This window comes from Grampus griseus, assembly GCF_964374135.1.
Source record: "Grampus griseus genome assembly, chromosome: 1".
Lineage (NCBI taxonomy): Eukaryota > Metazoa > Chordata > Mammalia > Artiodactyla > Delphinidae > Grampus > Grampus griseus.
This window is the reverse complement of record NC_139017.1, coordinates 26,748,249-26,775,011: the sequence shown is the minus strand read 5'-3', so window position 1 is coordinate 26,775,011 and position 26,763 is coordinate 26,748,249. Positions and strand designations below refer to the sequence as shown.

General features: G+C 36.2%; 2 protein-coding genes across 2 annotated transcripts in view; one reads left to right on the top strand and one right to left on the bottom strand.

Moving 5' to 3' along the window:
• The window catches only part of SPMIP3 (sperm microtubule inner protein 3), a gene marked incomplete at both ends in the record, with an annotated part of 32,120 nt that extends 30,986 nt beyond the window's left edge, over positions 1-1,134 (top strand). The window contains 3 exon segments of the mRNA XM_082659369.1: positions 1,020-1,038; positions 1,040-1,099; positions 1,101-1,134. Coding sequence (XP_082515495.1) covers positions 1,020-1,038; positions 1,040-1,099; positions 1,101-1,134 — 113 coding nt within the window.
• A 2,993-nt stretch (positions 1,135-4,127) lies between these two features.
• The window catches only part of ADSS2 (adenylosuccinate synthase 2), a 40,164-nt gene continuing 17,528 nt past the window's right edge, over positions 4,128-26,763 (bottom strand). The window contains exons 5-13 of the mRNA XM_082675373.1: positions 19,310-19,376; positions 18,958-19,065; positions 17,857-17,938; positions 14,593-14,719; positions 13,162-13,316; positions 11,899-12,023; positions 10,527-10,624; positions 6,679-6,828; positions 4,128-5,264 (exon numbers count right to left, since the gene is read on the bottom strand). Coding sequence (XP_082531499.1) covers positions 5,212-5,264; positions 6,679-6,828; positions 10,527-10,624; positions 11,899-12,023; positions 13,162-13,316; positions 14,593-14,719; positions 17,857-17,938; positions 18,958-19,065; positions 19,310-19,376 — 965 coding nt within the window. The 3' untranslated portion in view covers positions 4,128-5,211. The remainder of the gene's footprint in view (positions 5,265-6,678; positions 6,829-10,526; positions 10,625-11,898; positions 12,024-13,161; positions 13,317-14,592; positions 14,720-17,856; positions 17,939-18,957; positions 19,066-19,309; positions 19,377-26,763) is intronic.

Here is a 26,763-nt window from a genome sequence, read left to right as displayed (position 1 = left end):
CCTGCATTGGCAGACAGACTCTCAACCACTGCACCACCAGGGAAGCCCAAGGTGTAAGGTTTTTTTATCTTATCCATTGACCAGTCTTTGTGATCAGATTTTAAGGGCAGAGCTTATGTCTAGATTAGCAATGATTTGCATTTCATGTGCAGTTCTTATCTCTTTTGGGAACAGTTGAAGAACAGATTATGTATAGATTATGATAGATCATGGTTATTGCCTAAGAAATTCTTCCTCAGTAAAATTCTTTCTCAGCACATAGGGTTCATTTATTTATTTCGGAAATATTTATTAAGCATTGACTATGTGCAAGACACAGTAGAAGAGATGAAGACTTTGTCCTCAGAGAATTAATAGCCTGGAAGGCTTAGATGGCCCCTCAGATGAAAACTGCCTTTGTTTTATGCACCCTGGTGCCAAATAATTCAAAAACCTCATTCTTCCAAAATAAAATATATTCTTTCAGCAGCAGTGTGACCCTTAGACTCTCTGACCTTCAGTTTTCTCATGTGCAAAAAGGATAAAAATAGTATCTACCTAATAGAATTGAGATACCCGTATAATTTAGCATTGTGCCTGTACATAACATTAAGAAACCTCCAAAAAGCAGAACTGTTGGTGACTGTAGACAAGGGGTTATAAGACATGAGGGAACTCCATTGGGTATGAATTTAGGGACGTAACAACTGCAGTTTGATACAAAGATGATACAAAGTGGCCTGTTTATAATGTAGGGCTTAAAGGGTTGGGGGGGTTGTCTAGAATTAGAATGTAAGCATGCAAATTTATATGATTTATTTCGTTTTATTTACACTTTGGAATAATCCAATAATATGCTTCTTAATCAGAGACTGAACCACAGAAATAACCTTCTAAATCCTTTTTTTCCACATCTTTTAAATATATTCCTTTGTCTTAAATCCTGTAAATTATTTTGTTATTGCACACAATTGTTGAAAGGACAGTGTGTTAAAATCAAGTAGTCTTAAAATAAATCATTAATTTGTTTTACATTCCAGATGGGGACCAGAAATTAGCCAGTTTCATCGAATCCTAGACCACTTAATTCACTGCCAGGGCATTACTGTTGTGAAGAGAGGTGGCTTTGAAAGAAAGGCTTTTAAACTAAAGTAACCATGGCATTTGAACAAAATAACATTTGGCATTCTTAAGTGGCTCTTTTAGACTGAAATAATGGTAACAGAACTACTTTTAAGTGTATATCCAGATGGCTACAATCCTAAAATATTTACATGTTGCAAATTCTTTTCACATTAAGTTGGTCAGCCTAGGGCAGGGAATCAAGATCAGCCTTAAGAAGACTTGTCACCTGTTCTTAATGCCCCACTACCAGACTTGTTGCTGGTGTTGGCAAACCATCTCACATTTAGTCCAGTGGTTTTATGTGGGACCAGGTAAGAATATAATTGCCTCCGCCCAATAACTGCATCACTGGTGGAAAAAAAAAGCAGCAGCAGCATCTGAGGATGTAGCTAAGGAGGAAGATTACTGGCATCACAGACCTGGAAGGTGATTTGGATGCAGAACCCCAGATATGACACAGGGCTGTAGTGAGATGTGGGGCTGGTAGAAAGAAAGATTAGTTGAAAGTCTAGATACAGGAGTTAAGATCCCTATCCTGACAAGAAGAATGCCTGACAATTAGGCATCAACTCCCTGGGCAAAATGCTAGAGGTTCTTCTCTAAGAAATGAACTGATCCCAAAGGAAAGAATCCTACATTCTGTTCCCTAGGGACCCCCCAGCATAGTAGTTGGTTCTTTACTCAACACCCCAAAGTGAAGTCTACCAGTTAATAAACTCCCCCCAAGAACACAGAGTTACATATATATATATATATACACACATGTATATATACATATATCTCCACTGTCTTAGTCTTAGTTGTGAACAGCCAACCAAGGATCACCAGAGAGTTGAAAAAATACTACAACATGAAAGACAAAGATCAAAATAAACAAAACAAACAGAAGAAATTATCCCAGAGGAAAAGGGAATTCAGGGAACAGAAAAGAACCTAAAACAAGCTAAAAAAAATTGCTTTATCATTTGACAACGAGATGGGTCAAAATAATTAAATTCATAAACATGAAAAAGCAATCTTTCCAAATCTCTTGGAAATTAAGAATGATTGCTAAAAATTAAAAATTTGACAGGATTTAGAAAAAATTCTGAAATATTCTATAGAGAATCGAAAAGCAAATAAAATGACTTAAAAAAAAAAGACACAGAGTAACAAATCAGGTCCATCATCTAACTAGTAAGCATCCTAGAGACAGAACAACAACAACAAAAAATTAAGAGCAGAGGGAATTATCAAAGACACATTTTCACAGAGCTTAAGACCAGAAGCCTCCCAAATGAAAGCTCTGCTTATCTATTAGTTGTCATGTCCTTATTTGAGGCAGCTCTTTGTGTTTTAGGGATATGTGTTGAAATACTTTTTCCCAAGTTTTACTTTTGTTTTTTCAGTTGTTTGGTTTTTTTATTTAAATTTTGTTCATAGTATTTTTAAAACTTTTAATTTGGTCAGATCTGTTTCAAACAAAAACAAGTTTCTTGTTTTTCTTTAGAAGGCTCTAAGATTATATATTTTCCTATATTACTTTTATTACTTAAAACTTTTATAATTTAGATTTTTATTCTATTATAAATTTCTATTTTATGTTGAGATTATTTTGCTCTCACTCTTTTTAATGTATTCTTTTCCCAGTGAAACAAAATGCCTATATTAAGTCCCCATATACGTTGCATCTATTTCTGGAATGCCTAGTCCACTTCCCTTACGTATCTGTTCTTTCCCATGACAATATCACATACTCTGATTATAGTAGCTTTATACTGTTTTAATATCCGGTGAGTAAAAACCTCCTCTCTCAACACATTCCTTTCTCAAAAATATCTTAGGAATGCTTGCACATTCGTTTTTTCACCTAAGCTTCAGTATAATTTTGTCCAGTTACAAAGAACAACATGGCAATTCTGACTGGAATGGCATTAAATTCATATACTCATTTGTGAAGGACTGACATCTTCATTCAACTATATTAATCAATTAACATATAAAACATATATACTAAATAGGTCCTCTCCCCACTGAAATATCTTGTTCTGTCATTCATCTCCCTTCTACGAAGTTTCGCGATTCAGGGTTTTGTTTTCAGTGGTTGTTCCGTGCTCCCATTATGCCTCCTGAAGCATATGTATACGTTTTGGCCTACAGTCCTCTTCTTTCATACAAAACATGGTTTGGTTGTTTGGCATCACCGTCCTCCCAGTTTTTCTTGCCAACCTCATTAGCCTCAGCAGCCTCACCAGCCCCTCACTTATTTTGTTCAGTTGCTCAAACTTTCCAAATTATTTCCAGCCTCTGGGTCTTTGCATATGGACTACTTTGTACTTCGGCCACTTATCCTTTTGGACTGTTTCAATGCTATTTCTACTGAAGGCCTTCTCTGACCTTTTCCAAATTTAGGTTAGGTTCTCCTTCACAGCACTCTGGTTCTTTTCCATCCTGGCATATGTGTGTTCAGCATGCTGTCCTAACTACAATAAACTTTAGAAAGACTGTGTACTTGTCACCCACATACCTAATACCTGGCATATATACTTGCTCAACAAAGATTATTTTAATACAGTTGTCTATCATTTCAAAGACTGAACTGTATCTGAAGAACAGATCCTCTCAACCAGTTTAATCAGCAAACAGCTCACTTTTAAAGAGAAACAGGAGAATCACTCAAAATGGTCAAAAATATGTAAATGTGTATCAACATCAATAGGAAGGTTCCACTGTTTTGGTACAAAAACAAGACCACTCCTGACTTGAAGAGAGGGTTCTTTACGTTTGCTTCTGGACCATTACTAAAAATGTGTGTCAATAATGCAATGCTTATAGCCAAGATAATGGACTTTAAAAACTAATTATTAATAAAAATATATCTAGTGAAGATCAAAGACATTTAGATCCTTTCAAAGATTCTGTTTTTGATCTCTCCTCACCTTACCCCCACAGACTATAAAGATAAAACTCTTTCTTACATATACTAGTCGTATTACTATTACTTCTCTCATCAGAACAAAAATACAATACACAAAACATACTAGAAATAGTTGGTTCTTTTTAATCAGCTATTGATGGTATAATAAAATAAATTTAAGTGGCACCTAATTTAAACATTTAAAATAGTTCATTGAAGGATAATCTACAACACAATATGTTAAGCCAGATAGTCAAAATAACACCTCTTTTTTTTTTTTTCAAGAAGAAATAAAGGCATGATCAACATTATGACCAACAATTTGGGTTCATTTGGACACTTACAGATGACTCTGTAGGCATATTGGCAGGCACGATGCTGAAATACAATCCACTTGACTTATAAATAATGGTAAGATAAAAAAAGAAAGCTATACATTTCAGAATTCTCTGAAATTAAAGAAGAATATCCACCAAATATCACAACAGATCTTTTAATGACTAATTTTTTTTTTAACATTACAACTGCTGTTTTAGGGAACACTTTTTCTCTTTGAACATTTAACTAAATGTTCAATGCGTTAAATAATTTACAGAGAGAAATAAGTTTTGTGTTCTGTACAAATTAAAGGACCCATGAATATAACCCCCTCCCACCACCAAAGCTCAAATTTGCCATGGTCTCAGCAGAAAATAAACAGTTCACAATTTAAACAGAATTGATAGCATTACAAACGTTTACAGGACTCCTCTCTTATTTTTTTTGAACAACGAAGATTACAATGACAGAACTGAATGATCAGAATGTAAAAATATTTGTGCAAAACTGCATTAATTGTTCTTACCATTCAATAGAGGTAAAACCTATGAACACACAATAACAATAATGAAGAAAAACTACACTGAAAGTAATTCTGTTAGATTTCAAACAACATTGATCATAGTATTACTAAACATTAAAAGAAAATGTGGCAACATGAGCAGCAGAAGCAACAAATGATTCGGCAATTATGCCAGCTGAGGAAGCTGACGCTAGAAAAGGCCGAAGTGCATCTCCACACCAGCCATCCATCTTACAAGACTGGAAACAACTGTAGGGCTTAAAACTCACTTCAGTGTCTTTATTCTTGAAATTTGTAGATCATAAATGAAATATTTAACAAAGTCCTTTCCCCCCCTCTCAAGGAGTGTTTCTTGCATCACTGGAAATCCTTAAAAGAGTTGAATCATAGACTCTCTGGATTTACCTACACCAATCCATTTAACTGGGAGAGGAAAAAAAAAATGGTATAAGAATAGTATTAATTCATTTACAATGTTCAATCTTTAAGATTAAAAGATCCCACACTTTTCTCAACGTCACCATTTATTTTTCCCCACTGTGTCTTTTGCTATCTTTTTTTCTCTATTAGCAGATTATGCCAATTTCTAAACAGAATGTGCAGTCAACATTCAGCACAGGGTAGTCTGCCTTACCATTTCCTGTTTTCATTGCACAATATTTACAACTATTCAATTTCTAATGATTAGTATAGTAAAATACTGGCCCAAACCAGCAGAGACCTAAAGAACCTAAAGGTTCTTTAATCAGAGACCTAACTTGATTAAAGAACCTTTCATCAAGTTCCTAATTAACTAGAAAAGATAAGCATCTTTGAAAAATGGATGATACTAAGAGGCCACTGAAGTACCACTCTAACTTTCATATCTCACAAAAAGTAGAAATATCTGGAAAAGAATACTGTTTTCACTTGCACAGCCTGAGAACTTGGCTACTGTACCAGTCTAGGGGAATCTCTAATTGTCTGCACCACATGGGTAAACCTTTATGGCATTTTACAGATGTCATTGTTAAATTCATTGTTGTTTATATTTCAAAAGATGTTGACTAAGTGCAGTGAGCAAACACGCTTACAAGATTTGATCTCAAGCTGGGAAACACAGCTAGTAATAAGGAAAAACAAGATTCATGTTTGGAGATGAACCACAAATATAACGAACAATACAAAATCAGATTAAGTGCATAACAGATTTTTATACAGAGGATACTTCCCACTCACTTCACTTTTTGTCTCTGAAATCTCTAACAGTGCAAAAAAAAAGGAAAAAGGAAAAAAGCAATGTTTTAAAAGAAAGATTTCACATAATGAGTCATAGCCATAACTTGGTTATGCCTAACTCCTTGGCCAGCTTACATTTGTTTTTTAATAAAGAGTTTTATTCTTTATTCTTATATTTTTTAAAATTGGATTTCCTATTTTTATGTACCTATTATTTCCTAATATCTGGTCAAGAAAATCCCCCAACTCTCAAGGGTGGCTTAACCCGAAATGAAAAATACCAAAAACCATTTCTGGTGGTGGTAAAGACAAAAAGGATTTGTTATTAAGAGGGAGAAAGGAATAAGAATCAGTGTCAGAGGGTAAAAAACAGACTGACAGAGAATTAAAAGCAGGGTCAAAAGGGCGAGAGGTAATCTCTTATCTTCAGGCACATGAAGGATTAGAGAAAGATGATTATATTTACTCTAGGGAATAAAATTATTTTATATTTTCCTGGGCATTTGTGCAAATCATGAGCACTCTATAAAGTAATAATCTGTTTTTTATCCTATTTCAAAAGTAGACAGTTAAGTCAAAAGTAGAAAAAGATAGTTCTTCATAAAATATTTATATTTACCTGGAATTTGAAGCTCATCTTCAATAAATCGAACATAATTTTGTGCATTAATAGGTAGTTCTTTAAAAGCCCTTGCATTTGATATGTCTGTGTTCCATCCTGGGAGAGTCTTATATTGAACTTCAACTTTATTTAAGACTTCTTGGTTTGCTGAAAGTTAAAGGAATAAGTATATTTGTCCATGGTGTACACTGCCTATTGTCAAACAACTTTTTGATATATCATAGGTTCACAATCTCTTATACTTAGAGCCAGATACGTTTTGGAATTTAGAATTTTTCAGAATTTAGAGAGGTAAAACAGTGCACCATCTAGTATTTTATAATCAAACATATTTCTGCAGCAACAGGATTATTCACTCTAAGTGGGTAGATTATTAGTTCTAATAACATCAGTTCAAGTCAGGTTTTGCCATCAAATAGTTTTGGTGCCAAATTCACAACTTTCAATTTTTAGAGCGTTTTAGATTTCCACACTATGGATTAGGGATTGTGGATCTGTATAATGGCAGCAATCTCACAGAAAACGTTTGCATATCTGCCCTCACCTGGGAAATCTATTGTTTTTGTGAATGTATACACAGGCTTTGCTGGAAATTTTCTTCATTATCTCACCTAACCAGTTTCTCTGTATTCCCTAATAGAAACCGACAGGGTGCTAAAACAAGAACAGTTGCTTTGACGAGAGACAGTGTGGTGGATGCTATGGTACACTGTCCAGATTTCCCTCTTTAGGATTCAGACACTCATTCCCCAGCTATGGGAGTACTGCCTGCTGAGAACTCACAGTTCAGAATCTCCCCAGCTGTCTCCCTGGAGCAGCCCATATCCAATGACTTGTCAGTGTGGGGATACAAAGGACCTGACTACTTACCTTAATTAGGGACCACTGTGAAAAACTATTCTAGCCCCAGAGCTCCCCTATGGGATCAGCTAAGGGCTTTTCATGGAAATTCTCTGCAGTTCAACTTCTCCCTCTGCCTAATCCCGCTTCTTCTCTCACTCCCTTACAGATTGCTCAGAGCACCTGCAAACAAACTACCTACATGTACATCTCTATATCAGAGAGTCTGTTTCTCAGGGAACCGAAAGTAAGACAGTTGGTGCCAGGAGTGGTATAAGGAAGAAGGCTCTAAAATGGGACCTTGAAGCTGGATCATTGGCTATGGCTGGCAAGGAGGATCGCTAGTGGCAGAAGAGTATGGATAATCTCGGGCATGTTACAGTAGGGCAACTGTTAAAACTTTCATGGGAGGTGAGCTGGGATGCCACGGTAGGAAGTAAAGCACTCGCAATACCTGAAGCGCTGAGAAATGAGCACAATGGAACAACGGAATTGAAGGGCTCTAGATGAATGCCATTCACGAACTGGAGAAAGACAATGAAAGATTACTGAAAACACCTAGAGAGAATCTCATCTCCTATAGCAGAGAGCAGGAAAAGCTGAGGATCAGGCTTAGGACTTAGTCATACAGACAGCAGAGCTCCAGAGAAGGCTGAATTCTCAAATCCAGCAAATCTGCTATGACAAGGCCAGATCCTGTTTGAGAAAAAAGTGGGACCCTGAGACTTTGGATGAGACATCCGGTTGAACCCCTAGATTCGCCGATGGCCTGCAGAATGGCCTACTACTTTCTGTTGAAGACGAAGGCTTCCCTTTGCGTGAGGATGAGGCAGAAGCCTCTGCCTTGCAAGGCAGCTTGTGGCCCTGTCAGGGCCTACCTCTATCTCCCCTCCTGACCAGCAAACAATATCTAGGGTAAAGGTACAACGTAAGTTGGCCAAGGATGCACGGGGCCTGCTAAAGGAGGAGACGGACTACATTCTGAAGGATCTGCAGGGCTGAGCCAAGATTTACCAATAGGAGCCAAAGAAGTATGTATGGAACTGGATCCTCAAGGTACTGGATCAAGGGGTCCTGCGAGTGGTGGGATAAAAAGTTCAGTAAGAGACTATATTGATATGGAAGTTCTCTCCTATGATCCACGATACAAACTGATGAAAACATACTGCTAGGAATGTTCTTGGACGCTTAGAGAAAGTGATGAACCACACTAAGTCAGAACTGTTTGTGATAGATGATAGAAGAAGGAATCAAAAGACTCAGAGGGGCTTCTCCTTCCAGCCATGATGGAGTACATGATTCTAGACTAACTTTTCCAGCATAAATAACCGTAAAACTGGACAAAATATACGACAACTCTTTCCAGGCAGTGGTCAATAAGCAGCACAAACTGTGGTTTCCGAGAGAAAGGAAACTCGTAAGCAATTCCCGAAACTACTCAACTCTCTGCCTAGGGACAATTTCCTGATCAATGAAAGTCAGCACCCTGGAGTCAGTAGAGAATGGTGGTCCCACTGACCTGAGAAGGCAGATATCAGATTTCAGGGAAGCTGAAGTAGCTAGAATCCTCAAGGTTAAGCGTCAGACAGGAGGGAGCTATACAGACAGAGAGGGTACCTCCCCCAGAAGTCTGTGTGAAAGTCCTGTGGCTAAAGTTCAACCATACATGCAAAGAATGGGACCGTGGGAGGCTTACCAGATAGCAGTTGTCACACAGTTGAGTGGGACAAAGATTCTAGAGGTCAAGCAGTGCTGGTAAAAGGGAAGGAACAGGGTACACTGGAGCTCCAGCACTGCCAGATTGGAGAGATCTCTTTATACCTTGTTAACTCTCCTGGCATCCAGCTGAGACAACAGAAAGGCTGTTCATTAAAAGTAAAAACCATACTTTAGATTGAAATCTACTACAGACTCCCCCCTCAACACCCCAACAAAGCCTAAAACCAAGCTCTGCCAAGATCCACAGAGGAGACAATTTGGAGACTGTATCACACTAGTTTAGAGATTTGGGAAACACCTTGGGCTCTCCACATAACTATACTAACAAAGCATAAAACCAAACTATACAAGGTTCAGGATGATGAGCCAGTAATTTAGCTGTCCCCTGAAACAAGAACCAATACTCTTCAGAGTAAGACAACAGAATCCAAGTGTCTACAACATATTACCCACAATGTCCAATATTCAACCCAAAGTCATTAGACACAGAAACAGTGATCCACAATCAAGGAAAAGAATAGTCAAGAGAAACCAAACTGGAGATGGTCCAGATGTTAGCTAACAAATAATGACTTTAAACATGTTTCTAAGAACTTGCAGCTCTCCTCAATTCCCAAGGACTGGTCACAAAACCTACCAGCTTACCAAGTTCCATTAAGCTAGTCAATATTCCTTCATTTGACATATTTCTAGTCTTATAGGATGACTAAACAATTTAACAGTTTCTATTTCTGGAAGCTGGAAACATTTATGGAACTTCCTGAGTAAATGAAGAAATCATACAACTAAAGATACACCTGAAAAAACACATTGCCTCAAGCAGGAAATCTCCCTACATCCGTCCACTTTAGACACAGAATAGAAGTTAGAAAAAAATCATTCCTGTGGCTTGAAGGACATAGTGGGTTAATGTATTAAGAGCCTGCTTACCCTGACAAGCAGGGCTCTTTTCTCCTGTCTCACATTTCTCAAGGAAGGGAGGAATGCCTACAGAGAGGTTAGTTTCAAAATAGGGACGATAAGATTCCGGAGCAGCATAACTGGGCTCAGGGGTACCATGTTTCTTCTTTCCTATTTTAAGTTTGAGCACATGCTTGCTGCGACCCAGCACCCAAATGCATAGCAGCTATGAGACAAATGCTAGTAAGTGAATGTACTTGCACTATTCACAAAGGGCATATCAAGTCTGTAGCTATATATCATAAATTATACAGAAGAGCTTTATGAACTGCTCTAATACATACACCTAATAATACTCTTTATACACAGCCTAAAAAGAAGAGTACCTGGGAAATGAGGTATAATTTCACCATCTAACTTGTATGCAACTCCAACTTTGATTTCCGTAAACATGTCCAAAATATCCAATTTGGTAAGTGCCAACCTAATTTTGGAAGAAAAGGTGACGTTAAAATAGCAAATTCTTAAAGGCCCTAACAACCAACTTGATAAGGGAGTAACGGAAAATTCATACAAAGTTAACAGTTCCAAAGCAATTCTGAAAACTGGTTAGGATTATATTTTAAAGCACGCCACACATAAAACACTACAGGGCAATATACTGATGTAATTTTTCCTCATAATAAAAACAATGACTTAACTGATCTACTAGTGGGTTACTTTTCTAATAATTATAGTAGATTTTCACTCTTTGATAGATCCACATCCTCTTGCTTAGTTTCTCAGGATCAACCAACACATATCCACAGAGGGCTGCCTGGAGTAAAGGATGCATCTTATGGCTGTGGGACACAGCAAAACTGACTCTTCCACATGGATGACAAGATACATGTACATTTACACATATGCTATCAATTCTCATTTCTTCACTCTCCTTACCATCAATTCCACCCTTCTGGTCAGAAATTATCAAAGGAGAGTGAGGAAACCACATCAAGGACCTCTTCATGATACATCAAAATCTCCCAACAAACTGACTGAAAAACAGAGTTTTACAGGAAAATCTATAGAAATTAGATAAAACACTAGGTTTGAGATTCTTGCCCACAGATTATTTTTTTATCCTTTATTCTGTTATTTGCTAGAAATTAAGTGTAATTAATACAAACATGAATACATTTTTACACTTACTTATGTGTACGTGTTAATAACAACATACGGAGCATTTTTAGTGTGCCATGCAGCATGCTATATGCTCTCATCTAGTTTTCAAAATACCCTTTTGAAGTAGATAGTACTATTATCTAGATTTTAAAGGTGATGAAAAAGGCACAGAAAGATCAACTTGCCCAAAGTCACACAGCACAACGCATGGATCTGAGAGTTGAATCCAGAAGTCAGACGTCTCTCAAGCTCATCCACTAAACCACTGTTATACTGCCTCCCCTCTATGTTACTCCATCTATCTACCTACCTTTCTACCTGCCTGTCTTACTTCCCTCTATACTTATACGCATGTAAGGGTATCACGATTCTTTTCTCCCAACCTTGGATATCCAGGAAAAAAACCTGGGGTCCCTCTCCTTATGTACCCTTCCCCTATATCTTGGTCCACTTCTACCCTGAACTGCAATTTCATCTGGAGTCTAAAGAGTGAAATTTTTCTATTAGTGCACTACCTCTAGTGTGCACTCCACAAAATTTAACCTGTGGTCATGAACCGTCATTTATGAAATAAATGTTTCTAAGAATACTCACGCAGTAAATCCATTAATCATATGAGCATATTTGAGCAAAACAAGGTCCAACCAGCCACACCGTCTTTTCCTTCCAGTAGTTACACCAAACTCTCTACCCCTTGTTTGTAATAATTCTCCAATTTCCTAAGGAACAGAAAATAAAACCTTAGGACTAGAATAGCAATGCTCTAAATCTAGTAGAATTATACTTAAGATCATATAACAAGTCAAAGTTTCTTAGAGATAAGCATCTTTCAGAAAATAAGTAAGTTGAAGATAGAATTCCATAGAGATGATAGATTTTATGTGAGGGAGGCATTATTTGAGATAGATCCACTTTTGGCTTCACTTTTTACCACTATTTTAAAACCAAGAACATTTTTTATGTTATGTTACATTAAATGCTGCATATTAAAAACTAAGTTGTTAGTAAGTATTTATTAAAATAGATAAGTTAGGTCCATTTGTTCTAAGGACTTTAGTTTGAAGACTTTCCTGAAAACCATAAGGCAAACTCTCACCTAGTAGTTGCTATCACATTGTCCTTTTGAAGAGAATTGAGGTTGAAAACAATGCTCAAAGTTCTAAGCTATAGCCACTCCCTACAACCTAATTTTCCCATTTATGATCTATCTGTTCCTTAATTTACACCTTTCTGATTAAAGCCATCATTTCGTTACCTCACGTATTCTGACATAATTACAATTAATAGGTTGCTCTGTCAGGTTTGAATTCCAGCCTTGTCTATCTGTGTGGCCTTGGGCAAGTTACTTCAGCTCTCCATGCCTCAGTTTCCCCATGTGTAGAATGGGGATGGTAATAGCACCCAGCTCCCAGAGTTGCTGTGAGGACCCAAAGAGCTTCTAAGTTTACAGCAATTAAACAGTGCCTGGCCCGAAGTCACCACCAAGTAAGTGTCGGCTATGATTAGACAATGTCTGCAGATCATTCTCCTCAATCTTGACTCCTAATAAGCTCTTGGTGAAAGATAGTTGTTATTTTTAGCTTCTTTCTCCTCTACCATCTTAATCCCCTTCATAAGCCCACCTGTCACTTAGCCTTGCAATTACAATTACCTTTAAGCACCCACTAATCCCTCCCCTTTTGTTGTCAATCTGCTGCCACTAACAATAAAGGTGTATATAATTTTCTTTAATGTTGCTCTGATTACTCTTGCAAATTAAGTGAAATGCACCGAAGCCAATAATTCATTAAGGGAAAAAAAAGCATGATTTTTTTATTTTAAAACTTCTAAATTAGATTTACTGAGAAATAGGCTCACATTGTCTTGCTCTGTAGGAAAGGCACCAATACCAACTCTAGTTGTATAAGCTTTCACAACTCCATACACTTCTCCAACATTTTGAGGGGGCATACCCAAGCCAGTACAAACACCTCCAACTGTACAGTTCGAAGAGGTTACAAAAGGGTAAGTTCCTAAAAATAGAAACAAATGGTAAAATATACACAAGTGATAGACATTATTTTAAAAATTCTGCATTTGAGTATATTCTAGGTATTTGAGAATATAACTGTAACCGCCCTTTCAAAGCCTCGATGTTTTATTCCTGATTCCTTTTGTCTGTAGAGAGATAAAAACATAGGTGGTTAAGCTACAGCTGTAGTGCTTATACTAGAGAGGCTCCTTGAGTACATGCAATTACTCAGCTCTGTCTGGTAGGCACTCACCTAATAGACTGCTAAATAATTTAATGCCAAAACTCTGGTGTTATTCTACTATGCAGACTTATATATATTTTAACACTCTCCTGTTAGTTTAAAGCAAATTTATTTTACTCCCCTGATACAAATATTAAGGTGCACCAGCAACCTGGAGTGACAACAGTACACTAAGAATTTTGTGGTATTCAGCATTTTCTGACCTTTTTATCTGTCTTCAGGGAATAATCCCAGAAACGACAAGAGTAAGCAAAGAGTGGTGTACTTCCCCCCCTCCCCAAACCCTGGCCCCAAGATCCTCTTCATACTTAAACTATTCACTATGCTAATTAGACACTGCTTTCTTTCAAGATTGGATAGGCATATTATGATATCAAAAATACATATCTACTACACAGAAATACACTTTAATTGGCTTACTTGGAGTCAAAAGCCAATGAAATGCCAGTAAGAGCTGAGAACAATCAGATTTATCCTGAAAGATCATGTTTAGATGAAAAGGTCAACAAATTAGGCCAAGAAAGGCAGCAGTTTGAAGACGATAGCATTAACTTTTTGAAGATGGAGGAAATGCTCTAAATCCACTCAGAATCTCACGTCCAGGGAGTCAATTAAACAGACTTCCACAGATCTTAGAATGTGCATGTTTAATAACAAGGTATATTAGCTTTTGATTTTTTAAAAAAGGCTGAATTAAAGGTCCTTTCAAAGGATTCATCTAATCATCTTACAGTTCCAAGGAAATGAGGTCTGGAATTGAACCATAAACCAAACAACAAAAAAAAATCACAGTTTATAAAAACCCAAACCCACTGACCCAAATAGTGATTTCATTTTTCTAATGAACTGCAGAACTTAACACAAAATATTCCTTTTTTAAAAAAAGGGTTAGCATAAGATGACAAACTTTCATCATTCCTGAATATACAAGCAAAAAGTCTTATTTTAAAATCCTTTAATGCTAACGTTAATTATTTATATCTTAAGCAATTTAGGACTCAGTTAAGCTCCCCATAAGTCATATCTCACTTACCAAAATCAATATCTAGTAGTGCTGCATTCGCACCTTCTACCAAGATTTTCTTTGGTGGTCCATGTAGAGCCTCATATAGGAAATAAACTCCATCTCTCACCATTGGTTTAATCCTTTCCATATAACTCTATATACAAAGACAAAAACCAAGTTCAACGTATACTAATAAATTTACAATGAAACCAATACGAGTAAAAATTACCTGACTTTGACAGTGAAAACTGACCAATGCAAAGTAGAAAGGGATTGGTGACGGTGCTTACCCTAATGCAACATTTGGATTGGCTTTGTCCCTTTGTTGATCTATCCCCCAAATTCCTATGAGTGATTTTTATATGATACAAAGCTAGTCTTTTTTCTGCTCAAAAATTATTCAATAGCTAAACTCCCTATCACTGCATATAAGGCCATGCTGATTCTCCAGAACCAGAAAAGAGATACTATTTCAAGAAAAGTAGAGATACAATGAAATTCAAAGGTTCTATTTTTTTTTTTTTTTTTTTTGCGGTACGCGGGCCTCTCCCGTTGCGGAGCACAGGTTCCGGACGCGCAGGCCCAGCGGCCATGGCTCACGGGCCCAGCCACTCTGTGGCACGTGGGATCTTCCCGGACCAGGGCATGAACCCGTGTCCCCTGCATCGGCAGGCGGACTCTCAACCACTGTGCCACCAGGGAAGCCCCAAAGGTTCTATTTTAACCTCACTGCAAATAATCATGACAATCTTCCAAATAGCCAAGTACTCATACTTCATAAACCAGCTTTCAGGAAAATAAACAAGAACTGAATATATTACATTATGCTTTTATATTTTGTAGGTATTAGAAAAGCAGAAGTTATAGCCCATATAACCATAAGCTGCATCAAGGTTTTTCTCAAAATGTGGTGAAGGCCACAAGTGACACTGCCAAGCATGTAAGTATCAGTAATTGACTACTAATATTCTTTTATTCTTTTCCCATTGTATTCCATTACAGTAAAATACCTTAGAAGTATTACTAGTAGATAATATCAAATACTAACATACACACAAACATGAAAAACTTTCTCAAAACACGTTTAAAGTATTAATAATACTGCTTAATTTTAGGAATTCAATTAAAAATATAATATAAACAAGAGTTTCCCCAAAGCTTATAGTATAACTACAATAAAATCTAGTTTCAACCATGTTTAAATATTTAGCCAGACTAGTATGGAAATTCCAGGATCCACTCATGAACTCACCTGAGTATGGTATACCTATTGATGAAAATATAATTCCCCCCTTGGCTCTAGTCCCCAATCTCATGCTTCTTCCTGTTTTAGTCCTTTTTTTTAATGCCTGAAATGACCGTACCATTCATCACAACCCTTGTTCCTTAAAGTCTTGGTTCAACATATAGTAGTCCCCCCCTTATCCTAGGAGGATAGGTTCCAAGACCCCCAGGGGATGCCTGAAACCACAGACAGTACCAAACTGCATACACTGTGTTTTTTCCTATACATACATACCTATGATAATGTTTAATTTATAAATTAGGCACAGTAAGAGATTAACAACAATACTCAATAATAAAATAGAACAAGTATGACAATATACTGTAATAAAAGTTATATAAATATGGCCTCTCTCTCCCTCAAAATATCTTACTGTACAAATTTAATGTCTTTTTCATCCTAGGCACTTATCATGCATTGTTATACTTTTGCAGTTTGAGGTTCAACAGCAAAACTAGCACAAATTTCTTCTTCCTTCTTCACAATTTCATGGATAGAAGAAGATTCATTCTTACTGTAGACCTTACCAACTCAGCATATGATTTTTTCTCTTTCCTGATTAAGTTGAGAACTTTCACCTTTTCACTTAAAGGAAAAACTGTATGGCTTCTCTTTGGTGTATCCAAATTGCCAGCATCACAACTCTTGTGCTTTGGGGCCGTTAGTAAGTAAAATAAGGGTCACTTGAATATAAGCACTGTGATACTATGACAGTCGATCTGATAAGTGAAATGGCTGCTAAGTGACTAATGGGTGGGATGCATTGGACAAAGGGATGACTGACATCTTGGGCAGGATGGAGCAGAACAGCAAGAGATTTCATCACACTACTCAGATATTCTCAAATTTAAAACTTATGAGTTGTTTTGCAGTTGACCATGGGAAACTGAAACCATGAAAAGTGAAACCAAGGATAAGGGGGAAATATTTTTTATCACCTATTAAGAATCTTTTTACCTAATTCTGGTCATTATTATTCACCTACTTTACTTTCATTCAGAACATGTATAAAATATAATTGAAAAGATATACCCATACTTTAGCACGTAAATATTTCCAAGTTGCTAGTAATAAATTTAAAATATTTGTTGCATGACAGAATGAAAACAAAATGGCAGTCTATTCCAAGCAACAATCCATACACTGAAATCCAAATACTTAACATTTATAATGTTCCTTGGAGGTCATTTTTTTTTTTAGAAATTCAGTGAGTGGCTAGACCTAAGGCCTGCAACAATTCTAAAATGACATATCAGGTATGTAAATTCCTATTCAGTTCTGGAATTGATGTCATACTTATTTAAGAGCGACAATCAGACACATGAGAAGCAGCTTGAAACTCACCAAAGATTTTGGAAGAATGGAAGGGTGGAGAGGATAGGCAACTTGACTACTGGCTAACTCAGGCACCAACTGTGGGCCTAATCTTTGGCCAGTTACCTTACTTGTCTCTTAAGAGTACAGTGCTAAAGAAATTGACCCTATGGGGTAACAGTCCTAAATGGGCTGGTTAGTTTTAAAAGTTATCATCTCTTACTTGTCCCTTTGTTGATCTATCCCCCAAATTCCTATGAGTGATTTTTATATGATACAAAGCTAGTCTTTTTTTCTGCTCAAAAATTATTCAATAGCTAAACTCCCTATCACTGCATATAAGGCCAGCATAAGACCTATGATTTGCTCCCTACTTGTCTAATTTTATTTTCAGGTACTTTATTCTTGCTCCCTGCTCCCCACTCAATATTTTGTTTAAGCTACATCATGTAAAGTTACTCAAACATGCCACATCCTTTTAGGCTATATGCTTTTAGACTTAAAATTACAAATTCACTTCACCATTTCTTACCTATAATACTTTATACATATCTGTGTGGCACTTATTAACCACATGTTCTTCAACCTTATATTTTCAGTTCCTAATACAAAGACTGAATGAATGAAAGATCTAGATGCCAATTTGGCAAACGAGTTTTAAAAAGGACATTATAAATGTCAGAAAGCATTACCTTGAGTTTTTGTAATTCACCTTCAATGTCTATTTCCAGCGTGGGGTATATAGATTTGTACTGGTTAGCCAAAACTTTGAACCTGAAAATTACAGATAAATCAAGACCTCAGCTCTGTTTAAAAATATTCTGAATAATTTCATTTGATTCAAATGGTTTCTGGAGATAAGTGGTCTTAGTAACAATCCCCAAACTGAAGTTACACTCTGAGAAATAGAATCTAATAAAGAAGATCAGTCATATGAATAAATGATACACTCAAAATATTTTTTACTGATAGGGATATCAACAATAAAATTAAGGTGAGGGGTGGGAGGAGGAGGGAATGACTGAAATCTGTAACCACAAGACTTAAATCGAATTAACTATATTGTACTGCATGAAAGACAAAAGGGGACGGTCTAAAATGACGCTTTTAAGAGAGACAGAGGCAGGCATTAGCAATTTGTCTCCAATATTCTTAGTGGAGGTGTCCCAACAGTGCAGACAGACAAACTGCTGACTGAAAATGGATACAGCGAGTGATCTCTGATGCCATCTGTTATTAGATGTGACCAACTAACGCCTCATCACTGAGTCACCATACAGTTTTCGGATGATTATCAGGTTTCCCACGGAGATTTTTTCTACAGAGATTAAGTGTCAATGGGGCATTTCTATTTTTCAAGGTGAGCTTGATACGCAATAGTTCACCAGTACCTGAGAGCCTAATTATTTCCCGGTGGGAGGACACAACAGAGTCTTTGGACCTGAAAATCCGAGGACCCTAGGCTGTGGTGACCCCACCACAGCACTGCCACATCCCCCTGGAAGCATCTCTATTTCTCATTAAAACATTCCAAACTCCAATCCTTAAATATAATTTTGGCTTTGTCTTTTTGTGGTAATGATATGATATCAACATCATGTTGTTTTTGTGAAGTTAATTTCAAATTAAGGACCAATTCAAATGTAATAAAAAAACTTTAATATTTCAAATGAAACAAAAAAGCCAACTACCACTACTCAACTAGAATACTGATTTTTATCAATTTGCATATTGGGTTTTAAAAATACTAAAAATCCATTTGCTCTTTCCATTTTGAAATACAAGGTAGTTACCTCTCAGAGAAGCCATCAAAGTCAGAAACAAGATCACACATCCTGAGTCCACTCCGAGCAGCTTTGGAAGAATAAACTGGGCCAATGCCCTTTTTTGTGGTACCCAAACTTTAAAATAAATCAAAACAAGCTCTGAGTTAGAAAAGAAAGATGCAGTTCTTATGGTCAGATCAACACAAAGAATGAAATTTTTATGCTATTTCCTTTAAGTTTATTTTCACAGTCTTATTTTCTCTGAAATCTAAAAAGGATATCCTAATAGTTATTTTTCTTAAACTTCTGGCCTAGAATTTAAACAAAAAAGACTAGATATGCTTAAACTGCACATACACACACACAAAAAAAAACATACTTTTTTCCTGCTTGTTCTTGTCTCTGTTGTTCCTGGATACCATCAGCCGCTTGATGAAAATCAAATACTGAGGGGGAAAAAACAAAATCAGTTGTTGTTGAGACAAAATACAGGAAAGCTGCATTTTAAATTACTGAAGTTATAAATTCCTTAAGCCTAATTTCTTTATGACAAATTGAATGGATACATTTTAAAAAGCAACAATAATGGTGGGAGTGAAGATTATAATGCTAACTGGTATATTAATATGAAAGTATGCCTGATCATTCATTCCCATATATTGCAATCTATTCTATTTTTAGAAATGAGTCCTTAAGAGAGTGATTCTGGAGTACCCTACCCTACAATTCTATAAAGCTCAGTTTACTAAGATATCCTCTTGAAGTTCTGGACTCCAGAAATCTAGGGATTATGTTAATTATCTCCCTCTTCCTCACTGGTCCCAAGCTTCCATCACCTCTCACTAAAGCTGTAGCCTCCTAATGAGTGTACCTATTTCCACTCTTGGACACCTCTAATTCCTACCTTTTAATGCAGCCACAGTCATCTTTCCAACACACAGATATATCACCACTGTTGTCTTTAAAACTCAGTATCTTTCTAATGCTTAAAAGGAAAAGACAAAACTATTTTACATGTGCTCCTTGAATAGTCTGCCCTTTCATCTTACACTATGCTCTGCCCCCTTTCTGCCCTCCCATACCATCATATAGGCATTCTTTTAAGTCCTTGGCTCCAAGGCATATGTTTTTCCTGTCTGAATACGCCTCTATGCCTTCTCTCTCTTCTCTCTCCCTCTTCTTCTCCCCTTCCCTCTCTGTACTGTTTTCCCCGAGACACGAATTTACATTCCCACCAACAGTGCACAAGGGTTTCCTTTTCTCCACATCCTCACCAACACTTGTTATCTCGTCTTTTTTTTTTTTTTTTTTTTTGTGGTACGCGGGCCTCTCACTGTTGTGGCCTCTCCCGTTGCGGAGCACAGGCTTTGGATGTGCAGGCTCAGCGTCCATGGCTCACGGGCCCAGCAGCTCCGCGGCATGTGGGATCTTCCCGGACTGGGGCACGAACCCGTGTTCCCTGCATCGGCAGGTGGACTCTCAACCACTGCGCCACCAGGGAAGCCCATATCTCTTGTCTTTTTGATGACATTCTGACAAGTGTGATTACCTCATTGTGATTTTGATTTGTACTTTCCTAACGATTAGTGATGTTGAGCACCTCTTCATGTACCTGTTGGTGATCTTTAATGTCTTCCGTGGAAAAATGTATGTTCAGTTCCTGTCCTTTTTTAAATTGTTTTTTTTTCTCTTGTGTTGTATGAGTTCTTTATAATATTTTAGATATTAACCCCTTATCAGATATATGATTTGCAACTATTTCGCCTTTCTGTAGCTTGTCTTTTCATATTGTTGATGGTTTCCCTTGCTGTACAAAAGTTTTTTAGTTTGATGTAATCCCATTTGATTATTTTTGCTTTTGTTGCCTTTGCTTTCAGTGTTAAATAAAAAAAATCATTACGAAGACCAGTGTTATGGAGTTTACCATCTATGTTTTCTTCTAGGAGTTTTATGGTTTCAGGTCTTAGGTTCAAGTCTTTAATCTTATTTTGAGTTAGTTTTCGTGTATAGCCTAAGATAGCGGTCCAGTTTCATTCTTTCGCATGTAGCACTCTAATTCTCCCAACACCATTTATTGAAAAGACTGTCCCTTCCCCATTGTATATTCTTGGCTCCTTTGTTGTACATTAATTGAATACATATGTGCGGGTTTATTTTGGAGCCCCTTATTCCATTCCATTGATCTGTGTGTCTGTTTTTATGCCAAAGCCATACTGTTTTTTAAATGACTATAGCTTTGTAACATAATTTGAAATCAGGAAGCATAATGCCTGCAGCTTTATTCTTTCTCAAGATTGCTTTGGCTATTTTGGGTCTTCTGTGGTTCCACAAAAACTTCACAATTGTTTGTTCTATTTCTGTGGAAAATGCCATTGGAATTGCACTGAATTCCAATGTAACTGAACACACTGAATTCCAAATGCACTGAATCTGTACAGTGCTTTGGGTTGTACGAACATTTTAACAGCATTAATCCTTCCAGTCCATAAGCATGGAATATCTTTCCATTTATTGGTTTCTTCTTCAATATCTTTCATCACTGTCTTATAGTTTTCAGTGTACAGGTCTTTCACCTCCTTGGTTAACAGAGTACCCTTTTCAGGTACTAGAAGGCTCTGTATAATAAGGTACATGCTGATTAAAGGAGTAAAATATGTGTATACCATTTGTGCCGCACCTTCTATATTACGCGGTATGTTAAAATGTTTACTTTTTTCTATGACATGGATTCTAAACCTTGGCCAATAGATCGCTATTATATACTATAACGATTAGTTCATCACGATGTTCCTATTTTGGTGCCCAGCCTAGCCTTTCTCATCTACGTTTGAGAGGCCAGAATAGTTCTTAAGAGCTGTTTCACTAAACTCAGACTTTGCAAATCAGTTAGGACAAGATTGAGACCTTGGAGTACGCCACTTCTTTTGAATAAAAAAGTATTTGCATTTCAGCATGTTTTATTTTTTATGTTCAAAGAAGTTACAGAGGCAACTGGCAAATCACAAATAGTTGTTGGAAAGCAGGTGAGCCAAGTACCTTGCCGTAGAGCTAATGTTTTCTTAGGTTTTTCTAGGTTCCAGGAAGCTAAGAGTACAATCAGAATCATCACTTTCATGAAGCTTCATCATGGCGTGGAGCCTTAATACCACCACAACTACTGTTTTTGAAAGAACAGTCTTTGTCTAAAGTTGCTCGAATATCTCTTCCATTCTCTACAGCCTAGATACTGAAAACACAAAATGCCACCTTGGGGATTCAGTCTAATTTTTTTAATTAAAGATAATTGTGTACCTTCAGTAATTAAGTTTTATTAACACCATCTTATTATTTTTTAATTATCAGAGTTAAGTTTTATTAACACTATTTTTATACTGTATTAAAGTGTCCAGTGTGAGCCTCAGGACATGTAATATCCACTTTGCTTGCTTCTCACACCTTCTCAGGTCTTTTTTTTTTTAAGTTTTTTTTTTTCTTTTAATATGACCACTTTAAGTCACAATACAGTATTGTAATCTATAACCTCAAGATTGTACAGCATATCTCTAGACCTTATTCATCTTGCGTCTCCTTCAGGTTCTTACTCAAATGTCATCTTCTCAGTGAAACCTCCCTGGCCACTTTATCTAAAATTATAGTTCCCCACCCACCTCCTCCAAATGCCTGACACTACCGGTCTCCTTTCTCTGATTTACTTTTTCTCCTCAGAACGTATCACTATATACCATGGTACATTACATACCTGTGCTCCCTACTATAGCTCCATTAAGGGACTTTTATCTTTTCTACTGCTGAATCCTCAGTGCCCAACACCACACCTGACATAGAGTAGGCTTCCAACAGCTGTTGAATCAAAGGACAGACACCCAGCAAACCTTGGATTTCAAATGCTTAAAAAAATTTTAAACTCTCAGTCATTTCTCAGGTCTCTTTTCCTCAATAAACATCGCTTATATTAAAATTTTGTTATGAGATTCAATGGGAAGGGGCACAATTATGATGCAACATAGTTCTTTGCATACTTGCTTAAGTATGCTAATGTAAAGAATTGGCCAACAACTTAGTCATTTTTAAATTTCTTTAAAGGAAAATTGATTGTTACAAAAATATTAGCAATGTATTGTGGAGTTTATAACAGTGTAGACATGAAATGTATGACAATAATAACACAAAGGACTTTACAAGGAAATGCAAGCATTTTGTTGTAAGGACCTTAGGTTAAATGTTACATTATTTTAAGGTAGATCATGAGAAATTTAAAGATGCACACTATAAACCCTAGAGCAACTTCCAAAATTCATAAAACAAGAGGTATAGCTCATAAGCTAATAGTGGAGATAATATTTAAAATATCAAATCCCAAAGAAATCAGGAAAGAAGAAAAAAAACAAATAGAAAACAATGGGCAGATATAAATTCAACCATACTGCTAATTAGCTGTACTAGAAGTAAATGGTCAAAACATTCCAATTAAAAGGCACATTGTCACAATGAATAAACAGCAAGGCCCAAATACATCTTGTCGACAATAAATGAGCCATAAATATAAAGATATAAATAGATTAAAGATCATTAGAGGATGGAAAAAGATACACTAATCTTAAGAAAGCTCTAGTGGCTATATTAATATCAAAGTAGACTTCAGTATAAGAAATATCACCATAAATAAAGAGGACATTTCATAATGACGAAAGAGCTAATTCATCAAAAAACATAATTTTAAATACACATGCACCTAACAGCTTCAAAGCACACAAAGCAAAAACTTACAGAGTTGAAAAGAAATTAATAGACAAATCCACAATTATTGTTGGAGGTTTTTAACATGCCTCTCTCTCAGTAGCTGACAGAGCAAGTAAATAGAAAATCACTTAGGATACAGAAGATCTGAACGATGCTATCTTCCAATTTGATTTAATTGACATTTAAAGAACACTACTCAACAAGAACAGAGCACATATTCTAAATGCATGTAGAACCTTAATCAAAACAGGCCACATAATGGGTCATAAAACAAATCTCAACAAATTTTAAAAGGCTAAGATTGTACAGAGTATATTCCGTCTACAACAAAATTAAATTAGAAATAAATAATAGAGAGAAATCAGGAAAATCTTCCAATATTTAGAAACATAAGCATCATATTTAACTCATGGATTAAATGGAAATCACAAAAAAATTACAAAGTATTTTCAACTGAATGGAAATAAACATACAAAATGTCAGTGTTTGGAAATGCAATTAAAATAGTGTTAGAGAGACATGTATAACTTTAAATGCTTATATTAAAAAAAGTCTAAAATAAATAATCTAATAAGCTTCTAAAGAGGCTAAAAAAAAAAGAGAGCAAATTAAACCCAAAGAAAGTAGAAAGAATGGACTAATAAAGAGCTGAAACCAATGAAATAGAAAATAAACATAATCAAATGCTTATTCTTTGGGGAAAAAACTCAAAATCAATAAAATGGAGAAAGCTCTAGTTAGACTGATCAAGAGAAAATGAGAGAAGATACAAATTACCAATACCAGGAATAAAAGAAAGGACATCACTGCAAACTACAGAAATTAAAAGGATAATATACAAACATTAAAAACCTTATGCCAGTAATTTGACAAGTTGGATGAAATGAATACAGTCCTTGAAAAAACATAAATTACCAAAACTGACACAAAAAGAAACAGAAAAACCTGAATCTCTCCATATCTGTTAAAGAAGTGGAATTTATAACTAAAAACATCCCCTCAGAGATTCTAGCCAACATTTAAAAGGAAATAATACCAACCCTACATGTACTCTTTCAGAAAAATGAAGGCACTAAAACTAAAAAACTACAGGACAGTATGCCTCCAGATGAAAAAGTAGTACATCTTGGCCAAGTGGGGTAGGGCACCTAAGTTAGGTGCTGGGCATATTTATGAATAAAACAGCTAAAACTCTTTCCCACACGGGCACAGCCTTGTGTGAGACATTGTTACCGATGGGGGGACTAATGCCTGGAAGACAAATAACTTGCCAGAGGACACAAACACAACATTTGGATCCAGATCCCTAAAATTCTAAAACCTGTAATTGTATTATACTATACTCCATATCACCCATCATACTTTGTACTGACAATCTCAGGATTTTATGAGAAATTTTTAAAATCCTTGGAAAGAATTAATATTTTTAAGCATCTATGTACCAGACTAGGTTTTGTGCTCCGTACTGAAATGAGAGTTCTAATGCCATAATTACCATGGCACTTAGAGAACTGTCCTTTCAGTCCTATGGTAAGAGAGTCCCTGAAGCAAAAATGTGAAGTGGTTACATAGCAATGATTCTCAGCAATTTTCTAGTTAGTTTGATTTGATTTTTTGATAACATTATTTACTTCTTTTCACCATTTCAGAATTGACTGTACTAAAAATACATGTTTCTTATAGACATTTTAATAACACATGTTTTAAAGAATACATATATTATTATACATATTACTACTAATATCTAAATTTTAGTCAGAGCTATCCTCTCTGGGCTCAGTTCTCCTCTAACTACTTCTCCTCTAAGAAATACTCTCCTTTAAGAATATCAATTTATGGAAAAGGAAAAACCATTATTAAATAAATATAATACATTTTAAAATTTAAAAATTAATTCACATTTGTTACAATTTAAACCACATTACTTTCCTATTATTCTGGTCCTTTGACCCCTTTGTATTAGTATTTTCTTTGGTTTTTGTACTCTAAAGGAATTAAGTAACTTGCTTAACCACTGTGCTACGTTCAAGAATGCAAACTGTCAAGTGACAGACCCAAAGCATTTATAATGAAAAAAGGTGGAGAATCCAGGCAGGAACACAGGTATCTCTCTTAACACCATGTTCTTTTCAACAGATTGATATCCATCAGCATATATTTACATCTACACATGGCCGAACTACTTACCTGATTATGTGCATTAATGTTATAAGTTACTCAGAGAGTACATACTAGGTATTATCCTATTTTGCAATGCTAAATTGTGGTATTCTGATATTGAATTTCACATAGCAGATGACAGAGGACCATTACAAAGTTCTGAAGATAAGTAGCGGCTTTCATCATTTATTCACAAGACAGAGGCAATGAATACCAAAAGGCCATACATAAAAACTAGAAAGTTAAAGATGACTCATGTTAACAAAATAAAATATATATAAGGTTAATGATTAGTGAGTGTAAGCAGATAAAAAACACTACAAAACAGGGCTTCCCTGGTGGCGCAGTTGTTGAGAGTCCACACCTGCGGATGCAGGGAACACGGGTTCGTGCCCCGGTCCAGGTAGATCCCACATGCCACGGAGCGGCCGGGCCCGTGAGCCATGGCCACTGGGCCTGCGCGTCCGGAGCCTATGCTCCGCAACGGGAGAGGCCAAAAAAACACTACAAAAGTAATGCACAAAAATATAATTTTCATTATATACCTAAGAGACTGTCAGTAAGAAAAATAATACAATATTGCTTCCTATATTACAGCCCTATAGTGATGATATGTAAAAGTTTAAAAGTACTAAGGTAATAACCAAAAAATATTTTAAACTATATAGGTGACAGGCTGAGTATGATTCTCTTTTTTAATCAGAAGCTTAAAATGGCCAACAAACATGACAGATTTATAACCTCCTTCCTCATAAAAGCAAAATGAAACCTTTTTGTCCTCATCCAAATTACATGTTATTATTTGGGACTGCAAAGCTTCCTACTTTCTTTTTTTGTCTAGTTATGCATCTACGCTATTACTCTGGAAACATAAATTGCAGTTTTGCTAAAAAATAAAAAACTATGAGCTCTTCAAAGAAAAGGGTCAGTTTA